This window comes from Bubalus bubalis, chromosome 21 (assembly GCF_019923935.1).
Source record: "Bubalus bubalis isolate 160015118507 breed Murrah chromosome 21, NDDB_SH_1, whole genome shotgun sequence".
NCBI classification, from domain to species: domain Eukaryota; kingdom Metazoa; phylum Chordata; class Mammalia; order Artiodactyla; family Bovidae; genus Bubalus; species Bubalus bubalis.
Genome location: NC_059177.1, coordinates 57,162,906 through 57,188,291, shown reverse-complemented (window position 1 = coordinate 57,188,291; position 25,386 = coordinate 57,162,906). Strand labels below are relative to the sequence as shown.

General features: G+C 42.4%; 1 protein-coding gene across 5 annotated transcripts in view; it reads left to right on the top strand.

The window, feature by feature from the left end:
• Positions 1–25,386, top strand: part of NR2C2 (nuclear receptor subfamily 2 group C member 2) — a 110,675-nt gene that overhangs the window by 56,309 nt on the left and 28,980 nt on the right. For all 5 annotated transcript variants that reach the window (XM_025272150.3, XM_025272145.3, XM_025272148.3 and 2 more), the window contains one exon: positions 14,236–14,346. In XM_025272150.3, the coding sequence (XP_025127935.1) occupies positions 14,275–14,346 (72 nt within the window). In that variant the 5' untranslated portion in view covers positions 14,236–14,274. The remainder of the gene's footprint in view (positions 1–14,235; positions 14,347–25,386) is intronic.

Sequence of the window (25,386 nt, the reverse complement as noted above, 5' to 3'; positions counted from 1 at the left end):
TTTCATATGCTACTGGTCATTTGTATATCTTCTTGGGAGACATTTCCATTCATCTCTTTGCCTCTTTTTTAAAAAAGTATTAAGTTGTAATAAATAGTTCTTTATAGTCTATATGTACATGTCCATGTATTAGGTACACTATCTGCAAAGGTTTTCTCCTCTTTTACAGACTGTCTTTCCACTTTCTAAATCATATCCCTTGAAGCACAAAACTTTAGTTTTGATGGTGGCCACTTCATCTGTTTTTGTTGTTGTTGTTATTGTTGTTGTTTATGCTTTGGTGTCATATTGAGGAAACTATCACCTAATCCCAGTTCACAAAGAGTTGCACCTATATTTCCTTCTAAGAATTTATAGTTTTAGCTCTTACATTTAATACTTGGATCCATTTTGAGTTAATTTTTCCTATTTTTAAAATATGAAATATAAAATTTACTACTTTATGTATACAGGTCAATAGTATTAAATACACTCATAATGTTGTGCAGCGTCCACTACCATCCATCTCCATAACTTCTCTTCATCTTGTAAAACAAACTTTGTACCCATTAGACACTAATGCCCATTGCCATCTCCTCCTTGAACCACCACTCTACTCTCTCATCTCTAAGAATCTGACTACTCAGTGTTTCACCAAGTGTGTGTGTGCTGACTCACTTCAGTGGTGTCTGACTCTGTGATCTTATGGACGGTAGCCCACCAGGCTGCTCTGTCCGTGGGATTCTCCAGGCAAGAATACTGGAGTGGGTTGCCATATTCTTCACCCGGGGATCTTCCCTATCCAGAGATAGAACCCGTGTCTCTTCAGTCTCCCACCCTGGCAGGTGGATTACCACTAGCGCACCAGGGAAGCCCAAGGCTCACCACTCTTCCTTTCTGTCTCGAAGAATTTGACTACTCTCAATATTTCACATACGTGAAATCATACAATGGTTGGTTGTCTTTTTGTGAGTGGCTTATTTCACTTAGCATAATGTCCTCTACGTTCATCTATGTTGAAGCATGTGCCAGAATCTCCTTACTTTAAAAAGCAGAATAATATTCCATTGTATGAACATGTCACATTTTGTGTATCTGTTATCTGTACATGGACACTTCGCTTGCTTCCACCTCTTGACTTCATGAATCCTGCCGCTGCAAATGTGTGTACAAATACCTCTTGGAGGCACTGCTTTCAATTATTTGTTTTGATAGTAGCCGTTACACTGAGTATGAGATAGCATCTTGCAGGTTTGATTTTTTTTTTTTATTTCCCCAATGAATTGTGATGTTGATCAGCCTTTCATGTGCTTATTGGTTATTTGTATATTTTCTTTGGAGAAATGTCTATTCATATGTTTTGCCTATTTTTAATCAAGTTGAGTTTTTTTTATGTTGCTAAGTTTTAGAAGTTCTTGATATAATCAGAGGCTTATACCTTGTCAGATACATGATTTGCAAATGTTTGTTCTCATTCTGTAGTTTGCATTTCCACTCTGTTCATACTGTCTTTCGATGCACAAATACTAAAATTTTTTTATGAAGTCTACATTGTGTGATTTCTTTTTTTTCTCTTTAGTTGCCTGTGACTTTTGTATCGCATCATGAAATCACTGCCGAATCTAGTGGTGTGGTAACTTTTCTCCTAGGTTTTCTTCTGAGAGTTTTGTAGTTTCAGGTCTGACGTTTAGGTCTTTGATTGAATTAATTTAGGTCTCTGATTGAATTGATTCTTGTGTATGGCATGAGGTAAGAGCCCAGCTTCATTCTTTTGCATATGGATATTGTTTTTCTAGCACTTTTGTTGAAAAGAATGTTTTTCCTGCCATTGAATGGTCTCAGCTCCCTTGTCAAAAAATTGTTTAACCAGATATGCAACAATTTACTTCTGGAATGTCTTTTCCTTTGGTCTATATGTTTGTCTTTATGCTAATACCATGATTTTGTGACTAAAGCTTTGTAGCAGGTTTTGAAATCATGAAACACAAGTCCCCCAAATTTGTTCTTTATCAAGGTAGTTTTGTCTATTTGGGATCCCTTGAAATTCCATATGAAGCTCAGGATGGGTTTTTCTATTTCTGCAAAAAAAAAAAAAAAAGATTGGGACTTTGATAGGAACGGTGTTGAACCTGTAAATCACTTTGGGAAGTATTGACGTACTAGCAGTGTTAAGTCCTTCAACCCATGAACATGGAAAATGTTTCCATTTATTCCTCTCAGCAGTGTTTTGTAGTTTTTAATGTACAAATCTCTTACCTTTTAGGAGCTTTTCCTATTTGGAACCAGTCTGTTGTTCCGTGTCCAGTTCTAACTTGCTTCCTGACCTGCATATAGGTTTCTCAAGGGGCAGGTCAGGTGGTCTGGTGTTCCCATCTCTTTCGGAATTTTCCACAGTTTATTGTGATCCATACAGTCAAAGGCTTTGGCATAGTCAATAAAGCAGAAATAGATGTTTTTCTGGAACTCTCTTGCTTTTTTGATGATCCAGTGGATATTGGCAATTTGATCTCTGGATGCTCTGCCTTTTCTAAAACCAGCTTGAACATTTGGAAGTTCACGGTTCACGTATTGCTGAAGCCTGGCTTGGAGAATTTTGAGCATTACTTTACTAGCGTGTGAGATGAGTGCAGTGCATTGCCTTTCTTTGGGATTGGAATGCAAACTGACCTTTTCCAGTCCTGTGGCCACTGCTGAGTTTTCCAGATTTGCTGGCGTATTGAGTGCAGCACTTTCACAGCATCGTCTAAAGGATTTGAAATAGCTCAATTGGAATTCCATCACTTCCACTAGCTTTGTTCGTAGTGATGCTTCCTGAGGCCCACTTGACTTCCTGTCTTTTAAAATTTGCTGAGATTTAAGTTTTGGCTGCATTTATGGCCCATCCTGGAGAATGTCCGTTGTGTACTTGAGGAGAATGTGTATTTGTTGTTTCATGGTAGAGTGTCCTGTTATAGTGTGTCCAGTCTCGTTAGTTTCTCTTGTGTTAAGTCTTCTCTTTCCTTATGCATTTTCTGTCTGATGGTTCTGTTCCTTCTTGAGATTGCGATATTGAAGTCTCCAATTATTATTGCAGAACTGTCTCTTTCTTCCTTAAGTTGTATCAGTTTGGGCTTCATGTACTTTTCTGGTTATTAAGTGTGTAACTTTGTGATTATTATATCTTCTTGCTGTGTTGAATCTCTTGTTAGTATCCTTCTTTGGCTTCCCTGGTGGCTCAGAGGATAAAAGAGTCTGCCTGCAGTGCAGGAGACCTGGGTTCGATCCCTGGGTTGGGAAGATCCCCTGGAGAAAGAAATGGCAACCCACTCCAGTATTCTGGTCTGGAGAATACCATGGTTGGAGGAGCCTGGCAGGCTACAGTCCATGAGGTCACAAGAGTTGGACACGACTGAGCAACTTCATTTTCTTCTTTCTTTCTTCTTTCTTTGTCTCTTAAACCCTTTTAAACTTTAAAGTCTACTTTGTTTGATTTTTGAACAGCTACCTCTGCTCTCTTTTGGTTTTTGTTTGCATAAATTATCTTTTTCCTTCCTTTCCTTTTCAGTCTGTTTGTGTCTTGGGTTCTAAAGTGAGTCTCCTAGGCAGCATGCAGTTGAAACAGAATGTCTCAACGGTGTTCCGCCATTATTCTCTTGATTAGAGAGTTTTATTGATTTGCATTTAAAATATTTATGCATGCGGAACTTCTGTCATTTTGGTCTTTGTTGTATATATGCCTTCAGCTTTTCTGTCCTTCATTTCCTGCATTCCTATCTTCTTTTATATTTAGTTGATTTTTTGGTAGTGAAATGTTTAAATCACTTCTCATTTTCTTTTGTACCTATTCCATGGCTGTTTTCTTTATGGTTACTGTGAAGGTTACATATAACATCCTAAAGTTGCAAATTCACACTAGTATGAACTTACACCAGCTTAATTTCACTCACTGTCGAACGTTTTTCATTTACAGCTCCGTCCCTATCTCTTTCAGTAGTTGATGTCACTGATTACATTTTTATGCCCCAAAACATAAGCTAATAATTCTTTTAAATACATTAGTCTCCTTAATTATGTAGAAAACAAGATTCTGAGTTTCATACGAAAGATATAGCAATAGTATTTACAATAATTGAGGGTTTTAAGTGTATTTTTAGGAGGCAAAAGGCCCGGTGGTGAACCGCTGCCACAGTGGCGCTGGCGTCTTACGATCGCCACGTGTTTACATTTGTTGGCGTTCTTGTTTCCCAGGGTCCTACCGTCTTTCCTTTCTCCTTGCAGGTCTCTCTTGAACATTTCTTGCAGGGCAAGGCTAGTGATCACAAATCCCCTTAGCTTTTGTTTATCTGCGAATGTCTTGGTTTCTCTGTCACTTTTAAAAATATTTATTTACCTGTTTATTTCAATTGAAGTATGTATGTGTGCGAGTGCTCAGTCACTCAGCTGTGTTTCATTCTTTGTGACCCCTTGGACTGTAGCCCACCAGGCTCCTCTGTCCATGGAATTTTCCAGGTAGGAATACTGGAGTGGGTTGCGCTTTCCTTCTCCAGGTCTTCCAGACCCAGTGATTGGACCTGGGTCTCTTGTGGCGCCTGCGTTGGCAGGTGGATCCTTTAACACTAGCGCCACCTAGTTGATCTGCAGGGTTGCATTAATTTCTGCTGTACAGCAACGTGATTCAGTTATGCATGTGGTTTATTATGGGATATTGAATATAGTTCCCTGTGCTACACAGTAGGACCCTGTTTATTTTTTGTGTATTGTGTGTGTGTGTGTGTGTGTGTATAATAGATTTTTACATATTAGATACAGGTAAGTCATTCTGTTTTAGGCATGAGTTAACTTGAATTTTATGCTCATTAGAATAGCCTGTTTGTGGCCTATCAAACATGCATTGTATATCTGCTTTAATTATTAAAAAGAAAAGGGCATATTGACCAGAAGAATGTCCATGTTAAAAATAAAGATTAAATTCCTGTCTTCTTGGATTGCCATTGCTGGTTCTCCTTTGATGATAAGACTCTCTTCCAAGGTGCCAAGGCCATGCCGACTTGCTGATCTCTGATCCACGTGGGGTTTTGTTTGTTTTTGTTCTTAAACCTTGAAGAAATATATTGTTCTTTGTTTTGACAAGATGCAGAACTCTGCTTGGCAGCCATGCTTCTTCAGAGGAGCTGGTCAGAGTACTCTGGGAAGCTGGCCTCTGGGCTAGTCTTCAGTTTGGCTCACAGAAAACTTTTCTTATTATAGAGCATTTATTGGTTATTTTTATTGACATTTGTATTTGCTAATCCCAGAGTCCTAACTTGTGCCCTTCCCCTTTGGTAACTGTAGTCTGTTTTCTGTGTCTCTGATTTTGTTTCTGTTTGGTAAATAAGTCCATTGGTATAGTTTTTAAAAGACAACATATAAGTGATATCATGTGCTATTTGTCTTTTCTCTTTCTCACTTGGCTTAATATGATAACCTCCGGGTCCATCCATGTTGCTGCAAACGGCATTATTTCATTCTTTTCTCCCCCATTCTTTTTTATGGCTGAACCGCATGCCACTGTATATACACACCACATCTTTGTCCACTCATCTGTCGATGGACATTTAGGCTGTTGCCATGTCCTGGTGCTGCCATGAACGTTGGGGTGCATGTTATCTTTTCCAGTTAGAATTTTCGCCAGATTTATGCCCAGGAGTGGAACTATTAGATCATATGGCAGCTCTGTTTCTGTGTGTTTTTTTTAAGGAACCCCATACTGTTCTCCGGGCTTCCCAGGTGGCACTAGTGGTAAAGAGCCACGTGCCAGCGCAAGAGATGGGAGGGGCGTAGGCTCCATCCCTGGGTCGGGAGGACCCCCTGAGGAGGGCGTGGTGGTCCACCCCAGTGTTCTTGCCTGGAGGACCCCCGGGACAGAGGAGCCTGGCGGGCTATGGTCCATAGGGTCACACAGAGTCAGACACGACTGAAGCGACTCAGCACACACGCACGTACTGTTCTCCACAGTGGCTGTGCCGGTTTACACTCCCACCACAGTGTAGGAGGGGTTCCTTTTCTGCAAACCCTCTCCAGCATTTGTTATTTGTAGACTTTTTGACTATGGCCATTCTGACTGGTGTGAGGTAATACCTCATTGTTGTTTTGATTTGCATTTCTCTGATAATTAGTGATGTTGAGCACCTTTTCATGTGTCTTATTTGCCAACTTGTGTGTCGTCTTTGGAGAAATATCTAGGTCTTATTTTTTGATTGGGTTGTTTGCTTTTTTTGTTACTCAGTTGTATGAGCTGTTTGTATATTTTGGAAATTAAGCCCTTGCTGGTTACGTTATTTGCAGGCATTTTCTCCCAGTCCACAGGTTGTCTTTTCATTTTGTATATGGTATACTTTGCTGTGCAAAAGCTTGTAAGTTTTATTTTTATTTGTTGTCTTGGGAGACTGAACTAAGAAAACTATGCTATGATTTACGTTAGAGAATGTTTTGCCTGTGTTCTCTTCTACGAGTTTTATTGTGTCATGTCTTATATATGTCGCAGCCGTTTTGAGTTTATTTTTGTGTAGGGTGTGAGGGAGTGTTCTAGCTCCTTGATTTATACGCGGCTGTCCAGCTGCTTGCTGAAGAGACTGCCTTGTCTTCGTTGTGTATTCTTGACTCCTTTGTCTGAGATTAATTGACAATAGATGTGTGGGATTATTTTTGGGTTCTCTGATTTTGATTACTGTAGCTTTGTAGTATTGTCTGACGTCTGGGAGGGTTATGCTTCCAGCTTTGTTCTTTTTTCTCAGGATTGCTTTGGCAATTCTGGATCTGTTATGATTCCATAAAAATTTTGGAATTTTATAGTTCCATGTAAAACGTCATGGGTAATTTAATGGAGAATCCCATTAAATCTGTAGATTGCTTTGGGTAGTATGGTCATTTTAACAATATTCTTCTAATCGAAGAATATGGTGTCTTTCCATTTTTTTGTATGCATATTCCTTTATCAGTGTTTTAAAGTTGTCAGCATGTAAGTCTTTCACCTCCTTGATTGAGTTTATTCCTATTCATTTTATTTTTTAATGTGGTATTTAAAGGAATCTTTAAAAAGATTTTTTCCCTTTCTGCTATTTCATTGTTAGTGTAAAGAAATGCAACTGATTTATGTTTGTTAATCTTGTATCCTGCTACCTTGCTGAATTCGTTTATCACTTCTGGTAGTTTTTATGTGGAGTCTTTTTATACCTAGTATCAGATTTTTATACCTAGTATCAGATTGGATGGCACCTAGTCTAAGACTCATGGCTCATTAATAAGGCCATGATACCTTTATACCCAATAGTCCCTAATCCTTATATACTTCCGAGAAAAAGACCCCCAGACAGCAGCTGGTTCTCACTCTCAGATTTAAAAGATGCCTTCTCTTTGATCCCATTGGCAGCAGAATCACAATGCTTGTTGCGCTGAAGTAGAGCGCCTCATCAGTGCCCCTCAGGAGCTGGCCTACCCCAAGGCTTTATTAGCCCTCATCTTTTGGAGCAGGCTATAGCCCAGGATCTACAAGACCTAACTCTTGAGGGAGGAACATTTATTCACTATATTGATGATCTCTTGATTTGCTCCCCCACTCAGTCCCACACCATTATATACACCACTCAGGTCCTTAATTTCCTGGCTTATTGGGGTTACACAGTGTCCAAATCTAAGGCCCAGTTGGTACAACAAGTGTCCTATTTTGGGATTATTTTTACCCCTGGTAGATGCAGCCTTCTGGCAGATTATACACAGGCGATACCCCATCTACAGATTCCCCCTACCCATAAACAACTACAAGCATTTCTGGGCCTAACCAGGTACTGCAGAGTCTGGGTACCTAACTGTGGTCTCATTGCACAGCCCCTTATATCAAGCATTAAAAGGTAAGGAAGATCAGATACCCCTCAAACGAGAACCAGTCCAGCAGGAGCCGTGGACACTTTAAAAAGCCTTCTCCACAGCGCTCCCACTTTGGGTCTACCTAACCTTTCCTAACTGTTCTGACTCTGCACCCAGAAAACAGGGAGTGCGGCCTTGGGAATCCTAACGCAAAGACTGGGAGAAACCACATAGCCAAAGCCTATCTCTCCAAACAGCTGGAGTCCACTGTGAAGGCTGGCCTCCCTGTCTTAGGGTGCCAGGAGCACTGTCCCTTGTAGCTGAGGGAGCACGGAAATTTACTCTGGGAGCCTCATTCAGGTTCTGATTGCTCACCAGGTACCAGACCTACTAAATGATCACGAATTTTCAGATAGCAAATTCTTTTATTTGAAAGCCCACAGATATGTTTGAGTGTTTGCAAGACTTTAACCCCAGCAACTTTACTGCCCATACCAGGAAAAGATGACCCTACTCAGACTTGCTCCGAGATCCGGATAGTTTCTCCCAGTGTCCACCCAGACCTCTCAGACCCAACCCTTAGCCAGTACTGATTAAATCTGATTTACTGGTGGAAGCAGTTATATTACGGAGAAGACAGTGGCACCCCACTCCAGTACTCTTGCCTGGAAAATCCCATGGGCGGAGGAGCCTGGTGGGCTGCAGTCCGTGGGGTTGCGAAGAGTCGGACATGACTGAGTGACTTCACTTTCACTTTTCACTCTCATGCATTGGAGAAGGAAATGGCAACCCACTCCAGTGTTCTTGCCTGGAGAATCCCAGGGACAGGGGAGCCTGGTGGGCTGCCGTCTGTGGGGTCGCACAGAGTCGGACACGACTGAAGTGACTTAGCAGCAGCAGCAGCAGTTATATTACAGAAGGAAAACACAAGGCTGGATACACTATCGTGTCCCTTTATGGGAATATTGAAGCCCGAATTCTAGCCCAGGTGACGTAGGGCTTCCCAGGTGGCTCTAGTGGTAAAGAACCCGCCTGCGCATGCAGAGCCATCGAGACGAGACTCGGGCTTGATCCCTGGGTGGGGGGACAACCCGGGGCAGGGTGTGGCAGCCCACTGCAGTGCTCTCGCCTGGAGAATCCCTCGGACGGAGGGGCCCGCGGGCTGCCACCCATAGGGTCGCAGAGAGTGGGACACGGCCGAGTGACCGAGCATGCGTGCGGGCATGTTGGGTGCGTATGTTAATGAGTATAATATACCTTCTTGTATTGATCCTTTTTTTTAATCATTATGCGGTTTCCTTCTTTATCTTTGTTTTCGGCTTTTGTTTTAAAACCTGGTTTTGTCTGATATGAGTATTGTTACCCCTCCTTTCTTCTTACTTCTGTTTGCATAAAATTAGATTTTCCATCCCCTTACTTTCAACCTATGTATGTTCTTTGCTTTAAAGTGGATCATTTGTAGGCAGTATATTGTAGCCTCTTGTTTTACTATCTAATCTGGCACTTTATGTCTTTTGATTGGAACATTCAGTCCATAGACATATAATGTAATTGTTGATAGATATGTATGTACTGCCATTGTAAACCTTGTTTTCCAGTTGATGTTACATTTCTTCTTTTCCTGTTGTGGTTTGATGGTTTTCTTTTATATTATGCTTGTGTTTTCTTCTTTTTGGGTTTTGTGAATATACTGTATGTTTCTGATTTGTGTGTGTGAGTCTCTCAGTTGTGTCTGACTCTTCGACACCCCATGGACTGTAGCCCACCAGGCTCCTCTGTCCATGGGATTTTCCAGGCAAGAATACTGGAGTGGGTTACCATTTCCTTCTCCAGGGGATCTTCCAACCCAGGGATAGAACCCGGATCTCCTGCATTGAAGGCAGATTCTTTACCGTCTGAGCTACCAGGGAAGCCCCCATTTACTTTAGACTGGTATTCATATATATATATTCCAAACACATTCTAAAAAACAAACAAACCCTATTTTCTTACCTCCCCCACATTTTATGGTTTTGATGTCCTTTATATCTTCATGTTTATCCTTTTCTTGTTTGTTGCAGCTATTTTCACTTTCACACCATTGTTTTAAAATTTTTTAATCGGTCTACTGGTCTATTTACACGATCTGCTTTCTAGTTGTGTTTTTCTCTTTCCTGTAGGTTCTTCCTTCTTTCCAAGTTATTTATTTTAACGTTTTTTTTTTTAATAGTTTATTTTAGCTGCGCTGGATCTTCATTTTCATGTACAGGCTTTCTCTACTCGTGGTGAACTGGGGCTCCTCTGCATTATAATGTGCGGGCTTCTCTTTGTGGTGGCTTCTCTAGAGTGGAGCACAGGCTCTCGGCCTGTAGACTCAGGAGTCAGAGCACAGAGACTCAGAAGTTGCCGCTCGCAGGCTCTAGAGTGCCGGCTCAGTAGTTCTGGTGCGCGGGTTTAGTTGCTTAGTGGCATGTGGAGTCTTTCCAGACTGGGGATTGAACCTGTGTTCCTCCTTTGACAGGCAGATTCTTACCTACTGTACCACCAGGGATGGCCCCTTCTTCACTATTTAGAGAAGACCTTTCGGTATTTTTTTAACAGTAAAAGTTTAGTCTTCCTGTATTATTTTAGTTTTTGCTTGTCTGAGAAATTCTTTATCTCGCCTTCTCTTCTAACCTTGCTGGGTAGAATGTCTTAGGTTCTAGGTTTTCCCCTTTCAGGATTTTGAATTTATCTTTGTCACTTCCTTCAGGCCTGCAGTATTTAGTAGAGAAATCAGAGGGTAGCCTTATGGGACTTCCCTTTTAACCTCCCCCCCTTTTTTTTGCTGCCTTTAGAATCCTCTTTAACTTTTGCAATTTTAATGATAACCTCCCTTGCCTTTGAAGGACTGTTTTGCTGGGTATAGGATTTGGATTGACATATTTCTTTTCTTTGAGCACTTTGAATGTATTAGCCAACTGTCTTCTGGCCTTCAAAGTCTCTAAAGAGAAATTGGCAAATAACCTAATTGTGGATTTTTTGTATGTGACAATTTGCTTCTCTTTTAAATGCTTTCAAGATTTTCTCTTCTTGTCTTTTGAAACTTTGCTTATAATGTGTCTTGATTTGGGTCTCTGTGAGTTCCTCGTGTGGTGAGCTTGGATGTTCACGTTCATGTCTGATCAAATTTGGGCAGCTTTTCAGCCACTATTTCTTCTCGTGCTCTGCCCACACCCCTCTCTCTCAGATTCCCACAGAGCTGCTGGTCTCACTGCTGGTATCCTGCAGGCCTCTTTGGCACTGGTCACTTCTCTCCGATCTTTTTTTTTTCTGTTCCTCAGATTCACTAAATCCCATCAAGGTTACTGATTCTTCTGCTTACTCGAATCTTCCTTTGAATCCCTTTAGCGAATTTTTCATTTCAATTTCTGAACTTTTTAGCTCCAAAATTTTTTTTGCTTTCTTTCTAGATTTTCTGTCGCTTATTGGTATTTTGATTTTGTTCATATATCATTCTCTGACTTTTCCACATCTTCCTTTAGTTCAGTCCTTATCTAGTGCATTTGATGTGAGATCTTTTTCAGACGTAATTTTTGTTAATTTTTTTTTTCCTTTGACTGGGCCATACTTTTATTTCTCTGTATGCCTTGTGATTTTGTTGTTGAAAACTGGACATTTGAATCCAATAATGTGGTAACTCTAGAAATCAGATTCTCTCTCTTGCCAGGTATTTGCTGGGTTTTGTTAATTTGTTTTTATTGTAAGCACTTACTGTAAGCAACATCCTGACATGTAAATTTAAGGTCTTTTCTAAACATGTGTCTTTCCCTAAGCATGTGTAGTTACTTTCTGATTTTTCCTATATATGCAGTTAGTTTGAAAGTCTTTGTCTTTAATGTCTAATTCCCAAAAGAGGAAAAAAGAGGAAAGGGGGTGGTGGGAGAACAAACCAGTCTTTTAAGTCCCCTGGAAATCACTTTAGTAGAGATGGGCATTGGCAACAATAGGAGGAAGTGCAAAGACCATGGATACCACCTCCTTGTCTGCACCTCTGGGATCAGAAGCAGTCAGCGATTGGCGCACGGGTCCCCAGTTTCGGAAGACAAGGACCCTTTGTGCCACCCTGGCTCCCACAGGCTGTGTGCAGGCTGCTTCTGGAGCGTGTGCACAGTTCCCTGCTCTGGGGTAGGTGCGGGCACAGGGAGCTGCACTGCTGTGCCAGGAGCTGGAGTTGACCAAAACTAACCGCACTGTGTCGTCCAAGTCTTTCCCCGGAAATTACAAGCCTCCACTGGACTCTGGAGTTCCACAGTAGTCCCAGCAGACAGTTTCTGATGTCTGTCTGTGATCTAGGTAGAGAGACAGATTCCTGGTGCTTCCTACTCCACCATTTCCCCAGAATTCTCTCTCTTGAATTAACTGTTTTTTATATAATAGGAGTGAGGTGTCCAATTTCATTCTTCTATTTTTCCATCACCATTCGTTGAAAATGCTTTTCTTTCCCCATGGAGTTATCATGGCACTTTTGTCAAAAATCATCTGACCATTGATGGAAAGGTTAGTTTCTATGCTCTTTGTTCTGTTTTGTTGCTCTATTAGTCTATTTTTATGCCATTGCCACGCTGTTCCGATTACCATTGCTTTTTAATAGGGGCTTCCCAGGGGGCAGAGAACCGGCCTGCCAATGCAGGAAACACAAGAGACAAGTAAGTTTTGAAACCAGGAAGTTCAGTCCTCCAACTTCGTTCTCTTTCAAGATTGTTTTGGCTATTCTGGTTCCCTTGCATTTTCATGATTTTTAGGATGAATTTATCAATTTATGCAATACATGCAGCTAAAATTTGAATAGCAACTATATTGAATCTATTGATCAATTTGGGTAGTATTGACATTTTACCAGTATTAAGTCTTCTGATCCATGAACACAGATGTCTTTATGTTTATTTACATCTTAATTTCTTTCAACAAGGTTTGTAGTTTTCAGTATACAAATGCTGTATTTTGTTTGTTAAACTTATTTCTAAGTATTTTCTTGTGTTTGATGTTATGGTTAGTGGGATTGTTTCTTTAATTTTCTGAGTGCTCTTTGCTAACGTATAGAAAAATAACTGATTTTCATATGTTGATTTTGTATTCTGCGACCTTGAAACTCATTTATTAGACCTAGTAGTTTTTCTGTGGAGTCTTCTGGATTTTCTGTATAAAGGATCATATTATCTGCTAATAGAGATCATTTTCCCTCTTTCCAGATCTTGCTGCTTTTATTTATTTTTCTTTTCTAACTGCCTTGTCTAGAAGTTGCAGCATGATGTCAAGTGGACATGGGAAAGTGGACTTCCTTGTCCTGTTCCTGATCAGTGGGGGAAGGGTTTTAGTCTTATATCATTAAGTATTATGTTAGCTATATTTTATAAAGACTTGTTAACAGGTTGACATATCAGTACTTCTTAGTTTGCTGAGTGGGGTGTTCTTTTTTTTTGTAATCATGAAAGAGTATTGAATTTTGTCAAATGCTTTTTCTGCCCATTGAGATGATCATTTGACTTTTGTCCCCTTCTAAGATATATTTTATTGTTTGATTCATATGTTGAAGCAACCCTGCATTCCTGGGATAAATCCCACTTAGTCATAGTGTATGGTTCTTTATATGGTTCTGGATTCATTTTGTTTGGATTTTGTTTCAGATGATTGCATCTTTATTCATAAGGAATATTGATGTGGGTCTATAGTTCTCCTGTGATCATCTGTCTGGTTTTGGTATTAGGTATTATTGGCCTCATGGAATGAATCAAGAAGTATTTTCTTCTTCTTCTTCCTCCTCCTCCTCCTCCTCCTATTCTTCTTCTTTTTTTTTAAGTTTGAAAAAAATTGGTTCACAACATACTTTTATTCAAAGAAAAATAATACCCGATCACTTCAGGTGTCCAAGTGACTGTTCGGAACCTTGAACCTTTACCTTGATGGGTACTGACCTTGTGTTATATTGATGAACTTTTTCAAGTTTGACCCCAGTGGGGTGGGAGGTGCCAGGCTCCTTCACAAGCACTAATAATCCTGGTAGTTTTACAGTGTGATTCTGGTTCTGTTTGCCATCCTCAGCAGTACTGTGAGAGCCTTTCTTCTGAAAACTGTCATCTCACAGGAGTGCTTTATAGCTGGCTTTGGAGACAGTGGGGGAAAAAAGTTCAAAGATGATTTCTAAGAAGTTATTTTGGTAGCTTTATATTTAATTGATGCTGCACAGAGCAGACCTGAAAATTCCTTTCATTTTTTCTTGCATTTTCAACATTAGAAATAGCTGTTTGAGCTGGTTTTCAGGATCCTTCTGGAGAAGCGTCTCGTCGATTGCTTTGTCATCCTGAACTACACATTTTGTCACTCGGAGCCACAGTGAAATCAAGAGGCGCGGTCCTCAGACCCCCACTGGGCACCTTTCTGAGCCCCCTTGTGATCCAGCCCGCTTCTCGCCCACAGGTACCACGTACACAGACTTCTCGGCCGGAATCTCCAGGGATGACCAGCCCCTCCCCGCGCATCCAGATAATCTCCACTGATTCTGCGGTAGCCTCACCTCAGCGCATTCAGGTACCGCCCCAGTCCCCCTGGGGTCCAGCCACCCGCCCTCCCTGAATCCGTTCTGAAAACAGAGCTGCCTGAGGGTCTCAGGAAGGAGCTGTGCTTCTTAGGCATCCAGTATAGTGCATCTCATTTATGTTTTAAAATGTAAAGAAGAAAGAGTTTACATTTGCTAAACTAACTTACTTTTAATCTAAAAGTCTGAAGTGTCACTTCAAACTATTGGAATGAAGTACCGTTTTATAACTTTTGAACTTCAGAACTGAGAGGCAGCATGTCCTAGTAAACTAGCAGTTAAGAGTGTGGACCCTGCTTGAAGTCAGATCCCAGTGCTCCACTTTATTGCTTTCCTAACGTCTCAGTTTTTTCATTTAGAAAATGTGCATAATAGTAGTGTTTACCTCATAAGGTTATTAGGAAGAATCAGTGGATATTGCTTGTAAGATGCTTAAAGCGGTGCTTGGCACATGATAATGTACAGTGTGTCCTCGTTATCTATAATAACTATTTGGCACCCCACTCCAGCACTCTTGCCTGGAAAATCCCGTGGACGGAGGAGCCTGGTAGGCTGCAGTCCATGGAGTCCTGAAGAGTCGGACACGACTGAGCGACTTCACTTTCACTTTTCACTTTCCACTTTCATGCATTGCAGAAGGAAATGGCAACCCACTCCAGTGTTCTTGCCTGGAGAATCCCAGGGATGGGGGAGCCTGGTGGGCTGCCGTCTGTGGGGTCGCACAGAGTCGGACACGACTGAAGCGACTTAGCAGTAGTAGTATTGTTCCTGTTAACTATTTCATATTCACTTATGGGAAGGTTAGCCTTCCCCAGGGCTCTGAGCCTGCCTCTGGCTCATTGAAGAAAGAGAAGATATGTGTATTGAAATCATGACCAGCAAGCAGGAAGAAGGGGAATGCTGATGACTCAAATTAGATTCATAGTTACCTCAGAAGGCTGAATCAGAAGACCATACCAAAGCACGTGAACAGAAATGAATGGCAGAAAAAGCACTAAATATGTAACAGAAGTCTGAGAAAATACCAGGCAGCCAGGTATTCAAGTGAATTAGTTAAGGATCGCTTTCATTTTCAGTTTGCTTACTTTAAGCTAAGTAAAAGTGAGCAGTGTGCTGCAATAAGAAGATGGTTTCTGTAGTGTTTCCCCATTCTTTAAAGTGATTTTATGGATTGTTAAAAACTAAGCATAAAAGAGTTGTATTAAGGAAAGTGAAATGAGTTGTTAAAAATTATATTTCCATCATGCCTGTTTTACATAAGTTAATCATAAAACGGAAGTTCATATACTTGTAATTTTTTTCACTTCACACCAAGTAGGACACACATATCTGAGTGTTTGGAAATTCAGAAGTAATTGGTCCAATATTAATGAGGTTTTACTATTCTTCAGAATTAGAAACTTTATGAAGTTAAGTTATTTTTTCTTTCACTTTGTTCTTATTTGCTGATTGTGACTTGAAAATGAGTCCTTTATAGTTAATGTAGTAGGTATTAGGATCCTGCCTACATAACTCTTCCAGGTTTGGAAAAGGGACTAACTTTGTATATTTAACTATGGCTGTTACATTGTGGTTTCACAGCCATCCAAGGGCAGGTGAGAGTGTACAACACTCCCCCAGAAGACTCCAGCTAGTCTTGGAGCTAGTGTATATTTCAAGAGAGAGTGTTCAGCCCCCTGTATTGGTGTAAGAAGAAGCCTTGTTTTCTTAGGGGCTGTGCGGGCATCCCAATTCATCCAGAGGGGTATTCCCATGCCCAGGTGCTTGGTCCGTGGTTCCACCACTGTCCTGGCTGGAATGCAGTTAGGTTCTTGAGCCAGAAGTCTTGTAGAATGGATCTGTGGTGTTGTGTTTTCAGTTTCTCTAGGGAAAATAACCCCTTAACATGAGTTTTACGTGTAGTAAGTATAGCTGAAAATCTTTTCATTGTGAACTGTCGATAAAATTGAATCTACTTTGCTTCAACTGAAGTGTGTTTGAAAGTTTGGTATTTTAAAGAAGAGTTATGGTCATAACCAACGTAAGTTGGTTTCTAGTTCTTGATGTTGGTGCCGATGTCTTCTATGAAGTTTTCCTTTCTGGCCCTGACTTCAGCGTTGGATCTCCAACCCATTGTGGGAAAAGAGTTCATTTCCTGATGTTTTAGTGAGTAATCAGTGCTCTGACCTAGATAGTAGCTCTGTGATAAGTTTGTGAGGGAAAGATTATTCAGTAAGGATGGCAAGCTGTGCAACATTTAGAAACTTTTGGCTCTGAATGGAACAGACTTTAGGATTAAATCCTGTTTCTACTCAGTTGTGTGACCCTGGGGAAAGTTTCTATAACATCTGTAACTGTTAAGTGACAATAGTAATAATACCTATTTTATGGCATTGTAAAAAGATTAAGAGGTAAGTAAGGCCTATAAACCTATAGGAAGTAGACATCAATAGACGTTAGCATCTGTGTTACGATTTTTTAATGTTTTATTTTCATACAAGTTCAGACGTAAGGAAAATAATGCATAGGAATCTTGTATTCCCTTTATACAGATTCACCAGTTTTTGCTGTAACATTCTGAATGTATGTATGATGTATGTTTTTCTGAATCATTTGAGAATAAAAATAGAGACATCACGCTGCTTTGTCCTGGATACTTCCGTTGCATTTGCTATGGAGAATGACATTCTCCTACATAATTACACTACAGTGATCAAAATCAGGCAATTTAATATTGAAACAAGCCATTATCTAATCCATAGTCCAAATTCTAAAATTCATCAGTTTTCTCAACCAAGTCCTCTATAGTTGTTTTTTCCCCCATCCTAGGATTTCTTTTTACTGTTTTTAATAATGACAGCAATAATCAAGGTGCCAGTCAGCACACGACCAACAGCACATCCAGTCGTGCAGACCAGCAGAGGGCTGCCCTGCTGATGGGTCTGTGTGACTGCTACATGTCATCCCACTGGCTGCAGAAGGGCTTTGGGACCACGTGGGGAAGAGCGACGCTCCCGGTGTGGGGAGAGGCGGACTTGTGACTAGGTGGAGAGCTGTGGTGTTTTGGGGATGCAGAAGTCCCGTGCAGAAAGTGTGGGAGGAAGAAGATGGCAGCAAGAGGGAAACACCAGCTTGTCTGAGAAGGAGGCCTCACTGGAGCAGTCCAGTCACAAAATCTAACTTCTCGGGAAATTTCATGAGTTTCCATCATATGCAGTCTTTCTAGGCCACTGGTTTTCAAGCTCTATTCTTTATTACTTCCAAGATTATGTGCATATTATATTCAAATGTCATTTTTTAATCCAGCTTTTAAAGTGATCTGTTGTTGTTCAGTCATGTCTGACTGTGCGACCCCGTGGACTGCAGCACACCAGGCTTCCCTGCCCTTCACTCTCTTCTAGAGGTTGCTCAGTTTCCTGTGCATCGAGTCAGTGATGCTGGAGATTAAGAGAAAAACACTTGTGCACATTACGTACCAAAGTTGACGCGCTGGAGGTCACTGCGCTCACTTGGACGCCGCCTTCATTCTCTCTGGGGCAGATCTTGGCTTAAAGCTTCTTTTCCACCTGTGGATTTTAAGGTGTCCCTGAGCTGTTCCTCCACACTCTCCATTTCACATTTATGTTTTCAGTAGAGCATAATTGTACTTATTGTTTGAAGAAAATGTTTAAATTTAAGCTTATGAAATACATTTATATGATATGGTGCTTTTTTATCTCCTCTATTTTTTGGATGTTTCACCTGTTACTAGAAAAGACTTCTGCTGTTTGTTTTTTAAAAGTTTGGGATCTGCATTACATTCCCCAGGGGAGTGCATCCCGGGCTCCTGCAGCTTCCTTCCCTCGGTCTCTTCCATCAGCTCTGTATTCCAGCGCGTCGTTCTTGAGCTGCCGGCGCCTGCTGTCTGTCCTTTCTCCATCCGCAGCCTCTGGTGCTTCCTCTCTTGCTCTGGTGACTCTGGTGGCTCCTCTCAGGTTCTCACAGGAGTTGTTTGTATGTGTTGAATGGGTAATAAGTACACGCCGTAACTGAGTCATACCAGAGAAAGTAAAAGACGAGCCTCCCTCTCCACGTCTCTCCCAAGAATGGCCACTGTTGCCATATTACTTAATTTTTTCAGAGGTTGGCCCTGCACCTACACCTGTGAGTATACATGTAAGCAGCACAGCATAGTTTACACGCCTGCCACGTTCTGCCCACACTGCTCTGCACTTTACTCTTGGAGTAAAGTGGTACAAATAGAGCCTCCTCTTTTTATAAAGTAGGGTTTTGAGATTTCATTTTATGAATGTTGTGATAAATAACCTTTCACCTGAGAGTATTGCTGTAGGACCAATTATTCAAAACCGGGTCGCTGGTAGTGAGAGTGCGTCATGTAATTTTGGCAGTCGTTGCCAAACTGCCTTCCAAAGAGGTTCTGCCAGTTTGTACTCCAGCCAGCCTGGTATGAGAGCGCCTGTTTCCTTACAGACTCAGTGAAATATTTTGGGGGGGGGCGGTGGTGTGTGTGTGGGTGTTTTATGGCCCAGAATGTGGTCTGTCTTAGTGAATGTTTCATGCAGGCATCAGAAGAATGTATGTTCTGCTGTTGCTAGCTGGAGTATTTTATGAATGTCAGTTACATCAGGGTGATTGATGGTGCTGCTCAGGTCAGCTGTATCCTAATTGATCTCCTGCCTGCATATCTGACAGAGAAGTGGCACCTCCAGATGGCCAGTTGACCGCTTCGTCTCTTTCTGGCAGTTGTATCCGTTTCGCCTCGTGTACTTTGCTGCTCTGTTGCTAGGTGCATGCAGATTAAGAGGATTGTTATGTCTTTGCGGGGAATTGAGCCATTTTATCATATGAAGCCCCTCTCTATGCCTAAAATTTTCCTTGTTCTGAAGTCTGCTTTGTCTTTACATTAAAGTAGTTACTCTAGCTGTCTTTTGACTTTTCACTTTTCACCTGTCTGCGTTTAGGGTTTTCTGTAACAATGTATAGTCGAGTCGTCTTTTTTTATCCAGATGACAGTCTCTTTTGGATGGTGTATACAGAACACCCACATTTAAAACAGATTGTCAATATATTTGAACTAATATTGCCGTGTATGTAACTGTTTCTGGTATGATGCCAGGCTTCTTTTTCTGCCTTTTCTAGTTTTAATTGAGCAACTTATCTGATCCACTTTTATCTCCTTTCTTAGTGTATCACATGTACCTCTTCACAAGTGTTTTTAGTTGTTGCCCTAAAGTTTACAATTCACATTTTAAACTAATCTAAATTTATCGTCAACTGACAGCACCCTGTTTCCCCTATAATGGGAACCTTTTCACAGTATTGCCAACCCCTGCCTCCCATCTTTGGTAATATTGCTGTAATTCATTTCACTTACCCACATGCTGTAGTCACCCAGTACACTGTTACTTAATTTTAACAGTTGTTTTTTTTAAGATCAATTAAGAGTAAGAAAAAGAAGATTTAGTTTTACCTTCATTAATTCCTTCTTTGGTGTTCTCCCATTCTTTATGTAAATGCAAGTTCCTGATCTGTTCCATTTTACCTTCTGCCTGAAAAAAACCTTGGGACATTTCTTACAAGGCATATCTGCTGGTGATGAATTTGTAGTTTTTGTCTGAGAAAAGGGGCTTCCCTGGTGGCTCAGAGGTTAAAGCGTCTGCCTGCAATGTGGGAGACCTGGGTTCGATCCCTAGGTTGGGAAGATCCCCTGGAGAAGGAAATGGCAACCCACTCCAGTATTCTTGCCTGGAGAATCCCATGGACAGCGGAGCCTGGTGGGCTACAGTTCACGGGGTCGAAAAGAGTCGGACACGACTGAGCGACTTCACTTTTTTTGTCTGAGAAAGTCTTTATTTCACTTTGACTTTTTTGATGTTGGGCTGTTTATTTTTTATGATTTTCTGTGAAGTACATGACATAAAATTAAGCATTTTAGAGTAAAGAGTTCAGTGGCATTTAACATATTCATAATACGGTGCAGCCACCTCCTCTGACAAGTTCCGAAACATTTCTTTCACTCCTTCACTCCCCTTACCCACTGTGCAGCTTTCCCTGTGCCTCCTCTGCCTGGTCTCTAGTGGTTATCTGAATTCCATCTCTATGGATTTATCAATTCTGGGTATTTACTATAAATGGAGTCACACAGTATGTGACCTTTTTTGTGTCTGGCTTCTTTCGTGTCTGACATAATGTTTATCCACACTTACGGCGTGTATGTTATTCTTTTTCAGGGCTACGTAACACTCCACCGTGTGCCATAATTGGTTTATCCGTTCATTGATGGAGCCGCCTTCACTGTTGAAGGATATGTTTGTCAAATGTAGAATTCTGGTTTGGTGGTTTATTTCAACAGCATTTGAACTATTTTGCTCTACCATCTTCTGTCTTGCATGGTTTCTAAAGACAAATCTGCTCTAAATTTTTTTTTTTCTTTATTGGTGAGGTGGGCTTTTCTCCCAAAGGGAGAGTGGGAGAGAAATCTTTTCCCATGTTTTTGACAGGGAGAGTTAACTTTTTATCTTTTTTGGTCTTATAAATAGGATATACTTAAATGTAGTTTTTAAGTACTTACTGTGCTTGATGTTCTCTAAGCTTCATGGATCTGTGGTTTGGTATTTTGCCATTAACTATGGGAAGTTCTCACCTATTATTACTTTGAATATTTCTTCTTCTGGTATTCTAGTTACGTATCTGTTCTCTCCTGCAGCTGTCCCGTGGTTCTTGGGTCCTGTGCTCTGGGTTTTGTGTGTCGCATGTGTATTCCGCGTTGGTTTCTTCGTGCTTCCCCCTTCACGTTTCAGTGGAGGGCTCCTGCGGGCCTGTCGTCAAGCTCACCGGTTGTTTCCTTGGTTGTGCCCAGGCATACTTCATTTCTGCTGCAGTGTGTTTGATTTCTAGCATGCTATGTTTTCTGAGAATTTTCATATCTCTGTAGATTTCTCATTTGTTCTTGCATGTTGTCTATTTTTTTTTCCTTCAGAGATCCTTAGATACTGATCATGGGTTATTTTAAATTCCTTATCTGAAAGTTCTAACAGTTGTGTCACATCTGAGTCTGGGTCTGATGCTTGTTTTGTCTTTCCAGATTGTATTTTTCTTATGTTTTGAAATTCTGTGTGTTCTTTTTTTCTCGCTAAACGTCAGACAGCGTTGCCTGTGTTAGATAGCAGGAACGGAAGTGCATCAGCCTCTGTATGCGGGGCTGCTCTGGCTGGGGTTGCGCTCTGTGTAATGTGTGCTGTGGCTGTAAGTGGCTCAAACTTCACATTCCTCTAGATGCCTTTGTTTCTGTCCTCTTGACTTTGAGCTGCCCTAGGTATTCCTCCTCAGAGAGTTTGTATCTTGAAGCTCAGCCGTAATCTGCTGTTACCATTCTGTAGCCTAGTTGGTAAGCTGTAAGGGAAGGGTGGTTGCTGTTCAGTCGCTCAGTCGTGTCCAACTCTCTGCGACTCCATGGACTGCAGCACGCCAGGCCTCCCTGTCCATCACCAATTCCTGGAGCTTGCTCAAACTCATGTCCATTGAGTCAGTGATGCTATGCAACCATCTCATCCTCTGTCATTTCCTTCTCCTCCCGCCTTCGATCTTTCCCAGCATCAGGGTCTTTTCTAATGAATTGGCTCTTCGAATCTGGTGGCCAAAGTATCGGAGCTTCAGCTTTCAGCATCAGTCCTTCCAATGAATTATTCAGAGTTGATTTCCTTTAGGATGGACTGGTTGGGTCTCCTTGCAGTCCAAGGGACTCTGGAGAGTGTCCTCCAATGCCATAATTCAAAAGCATCAGTTTAGCTTGGTCAGTAAAGAACCTGCCTACAAGGCAGGAGTCTTGGTTTCTATTCCTGGGTTGAGAAGATCCCCTGGAGAAGGAAATGGCAGCCCACTCCAGTATTCTTCCCTGGAGAATCCCGTGGACAGAGGCACTTGGCAGGCTGCAGTCCATGGCGTCACAAGAGTCGGACGTGACTTCGTGGCTGAAGCAGCGCTACTAGCGGCCTTCCTTGCGGCCCAGCTCTCACACCCAGACCCGACCCCCGGAAAGGCCGTGGATTTGACTAGACGGACCTTTGTTGGCAAAGTAATGTCGCTGCTTTTTAATACACTGTCCAGGTCTGTAATCTTATGACGAAATCTCAGTATTTTAGTGGTCCTTTGTCCTTGGGCTATGACCTTCACAAGTATTTATTTATTTCCCCTGCCCCCACTTAGATGAGAAAGGCAGGGTAGAGGGACCTGGAGTTGAAGAAATGGCCTTTCTGCAGTGGGATAAGACAAGTCTCTGGTAAAGTCTTCTCTCCTGGGGAACAGACCTTGGTTACATTGAGTTTTTTGTTTTGTTTTGTTGTTACCAAGAATACTCTTCCCTCTTCCCCTGCCAGAGTCACCAGAGGATCATTCTCATTTCTTGACCGGGAGACCCAGGTGGGTTCCTGGAGCTGAAACTCGTGAGCATGCGGGACCCTCTGTGACTTTACCTCCCGGAGTTTCTCACCCCGTGCTAGTGTGCACGCGGTCTCCAGCCTCCCTGTGATCACCACTTGGGTTTCCCGCCCGCTTGGCTTCTGACCCACGTAAGCAGACCTCAGACTTGACGCATCCACTTCTCTCCAGATCTCAGTGTGCCTCACGGTCAGCTCTCTGATGGGCCCTCAAGGAAAGTCCTTGGTTTTCAGGTTTTTTTAAGGACAGAATGATGACTTTCCAGCTCTTCACGTGTAGAAGTTGAAACTGGAAGTGTACTTTGAGCGTGACTCACCTGTCTGTAGTTTGTTGGACATCCTCACCTGGGCATCTCACACTTGACAAGCCAGAAGCAGACTCTCAGTGCCTGCCGCCTCTCGCCTGTGCACCGCCTGCTCAGGCTGGAGACCGGAGGGCCGCTTCTGGCGCCACCTCCGTGCTCACGACCCCGCCTGCTCAGCTCTCCCCAGGGCCGCCCCCAACTGCCCCCCAGCTGCCAGTTTCCAGCCAACATCTAAGAAGGTCTTTGTTTCCCGTCATTCCCTCACTTAAAACTTTGAGTGTATTTAGAAAACACATTTTATCTTATTTAAGAAAGAAAACTTTGTCAGATATTTTACCCACCTGAACTTGTAGGAATTGAGGCGTTCATGGGGCCAAATGGAGAAGATACTTGTTTTATCATTGTCGCCTGTGAGCAACACTAATTATTCATATGAGTTATTTATTTAAAAAATCATTTACTTTTTTGTGTAGTTCAAAAACTGTTGAAACATTGTGTACCGTTTTCATAACATTGTGTACCGTTTCCATGTTAAGTTTAGCCGTCTTTGCCGCTGTCCTTGGTTGCCCTAGCAGTGCTGGCCTGTGGTGGTGACAGAGTTGCCTGTATCACATAAAGGCCGTGTGTCTGTCTGGGCTGCATGTGTGAGTGTGTGTGTATAGAATAGTATAGGGCAGGTCTCCAATAGCACAAGGAACTGGAAGACCTGCTTCTGGGGAACAGCCCCTGAGTGGCTCTCACTGTGCTTAGAGGCCCACACTCCCCACAGGGCCAGCCCCCTCCCCTCTAGATCCTTGGGCCTGACATCAGTTCCCAGAGCTCCTTCCTCTCAGGACGTCCCACATGCCAGAACATCTCCTGTTGCTTAGAACACACTTTTCCCTAGACCTGTACCTGGCACCATTCTTCTTATCCTTGAATCTTCTTTAAAACGTCGCCTCATCACAGAGGCATTCCCTCATCTCTCTTTCTAAAGTGCCTGCATTTTTCTCTTACCCCAGCCTGATCTTTCCCCTCAAAGCATGTATCATACACTTAAATTATTTCCTGGTTGGTCTGTTTACTTGTTTTTTTGCCAGTCTTTCTCATTAAACTAAAAGCTTGGTGAAAGCAGGCACCATCTCCTTAATGCCTGTCTCTAGCCTAGTGCCAGCAAAGGTCTGTCTAGTCAAGGCTGTGGTTTTTCCAGGAGTCATGTATGGATGTGAGAGTTGGACCATAAAGAAAGCTGAGTGCTGAAGAATTGATGCTTTTGAACTGTGCTGTTGGAGAAGACTCTTGAGAGTCCCTTGGACAGCAACGAGATCCAACCAGTCCATTCTAAAGGAAATCAGCTCTGAATATTCATTGGAAGACTGATGCTGATGCTGAAATTCCAATACTTTGGCCACCTGATGCGAAGAACTGACTCATTGGAAAAGACCCTGATGCTGGGAAAGATTGAAGGCGGGAGGAGAAGGGGGCAACAGAGGATGAGATGAGATGGTTGGATGGATCGATGGACGTGGGTTTGAAAATGCAAGCTCCGGAAGATGGTGGTGGACAGGGAGGCCTGGCGTGCTACAGTCCATGGGGTCACAAAGAGACACAACCGAGCGACTGAACTGAAGTGAGCCTAGTGCCTGACACGCATGAGTGAGCCGCAGAAGAAAGTCCTGATTTACTCAGTAGGGGAGAATTGATGAGATGAAATGGCCGAGACAAGGCTTCCCAAGTGAGGGGGAGAAGTGAGTGAGAGCTGAGAGAAGGGAAGTACTTTAATCTAGGTCCTCTTATGTTCTGGGCTGTGTGCCAAGCACTTTCACGTGTGTTGTTTGACTTCCCTGGAGATCCTTTTTATAGAGCTGTAAGCAGGCTCAGAAAGCGCGAGGGCTGCTCCACGCTGACACGGCTGGAAGGCAGTGTGGGCAGGCATTCCAGTCGTGGCTGCAGCTCCAAGCACCATCTCAGAATCACAGACTCAGGTGTTCCCAGGACCAAGCGGCAGTGGAGGAGGAGGCGAGGCAGGGGTTGGGGAAACCAGCTAAAGGGGCAGCCACACCCACCCAGCTGGCACCGGGGGGACGTGGGCCCAGGATGGCCAGAGCTGCTCGTTTGTTAAAAAGAACTCTGTGTGTGCGCACGCGCGTGGGTGGTCATTTGTGTCCGACTCTTTGTGACCCCGTGAACTGTATAGCCCGCCAGGCTCCTCTGTCCACAGGATTCTCCAGGCAAGAATACTGGAGTGGGTTGCCATTTCCTCCTGTAGGGGGTCTTCCCAATCCAGGGGTTGAGCCCACAGCTCCTGCATTGCAGGTGGATTCTTTACCCCCGA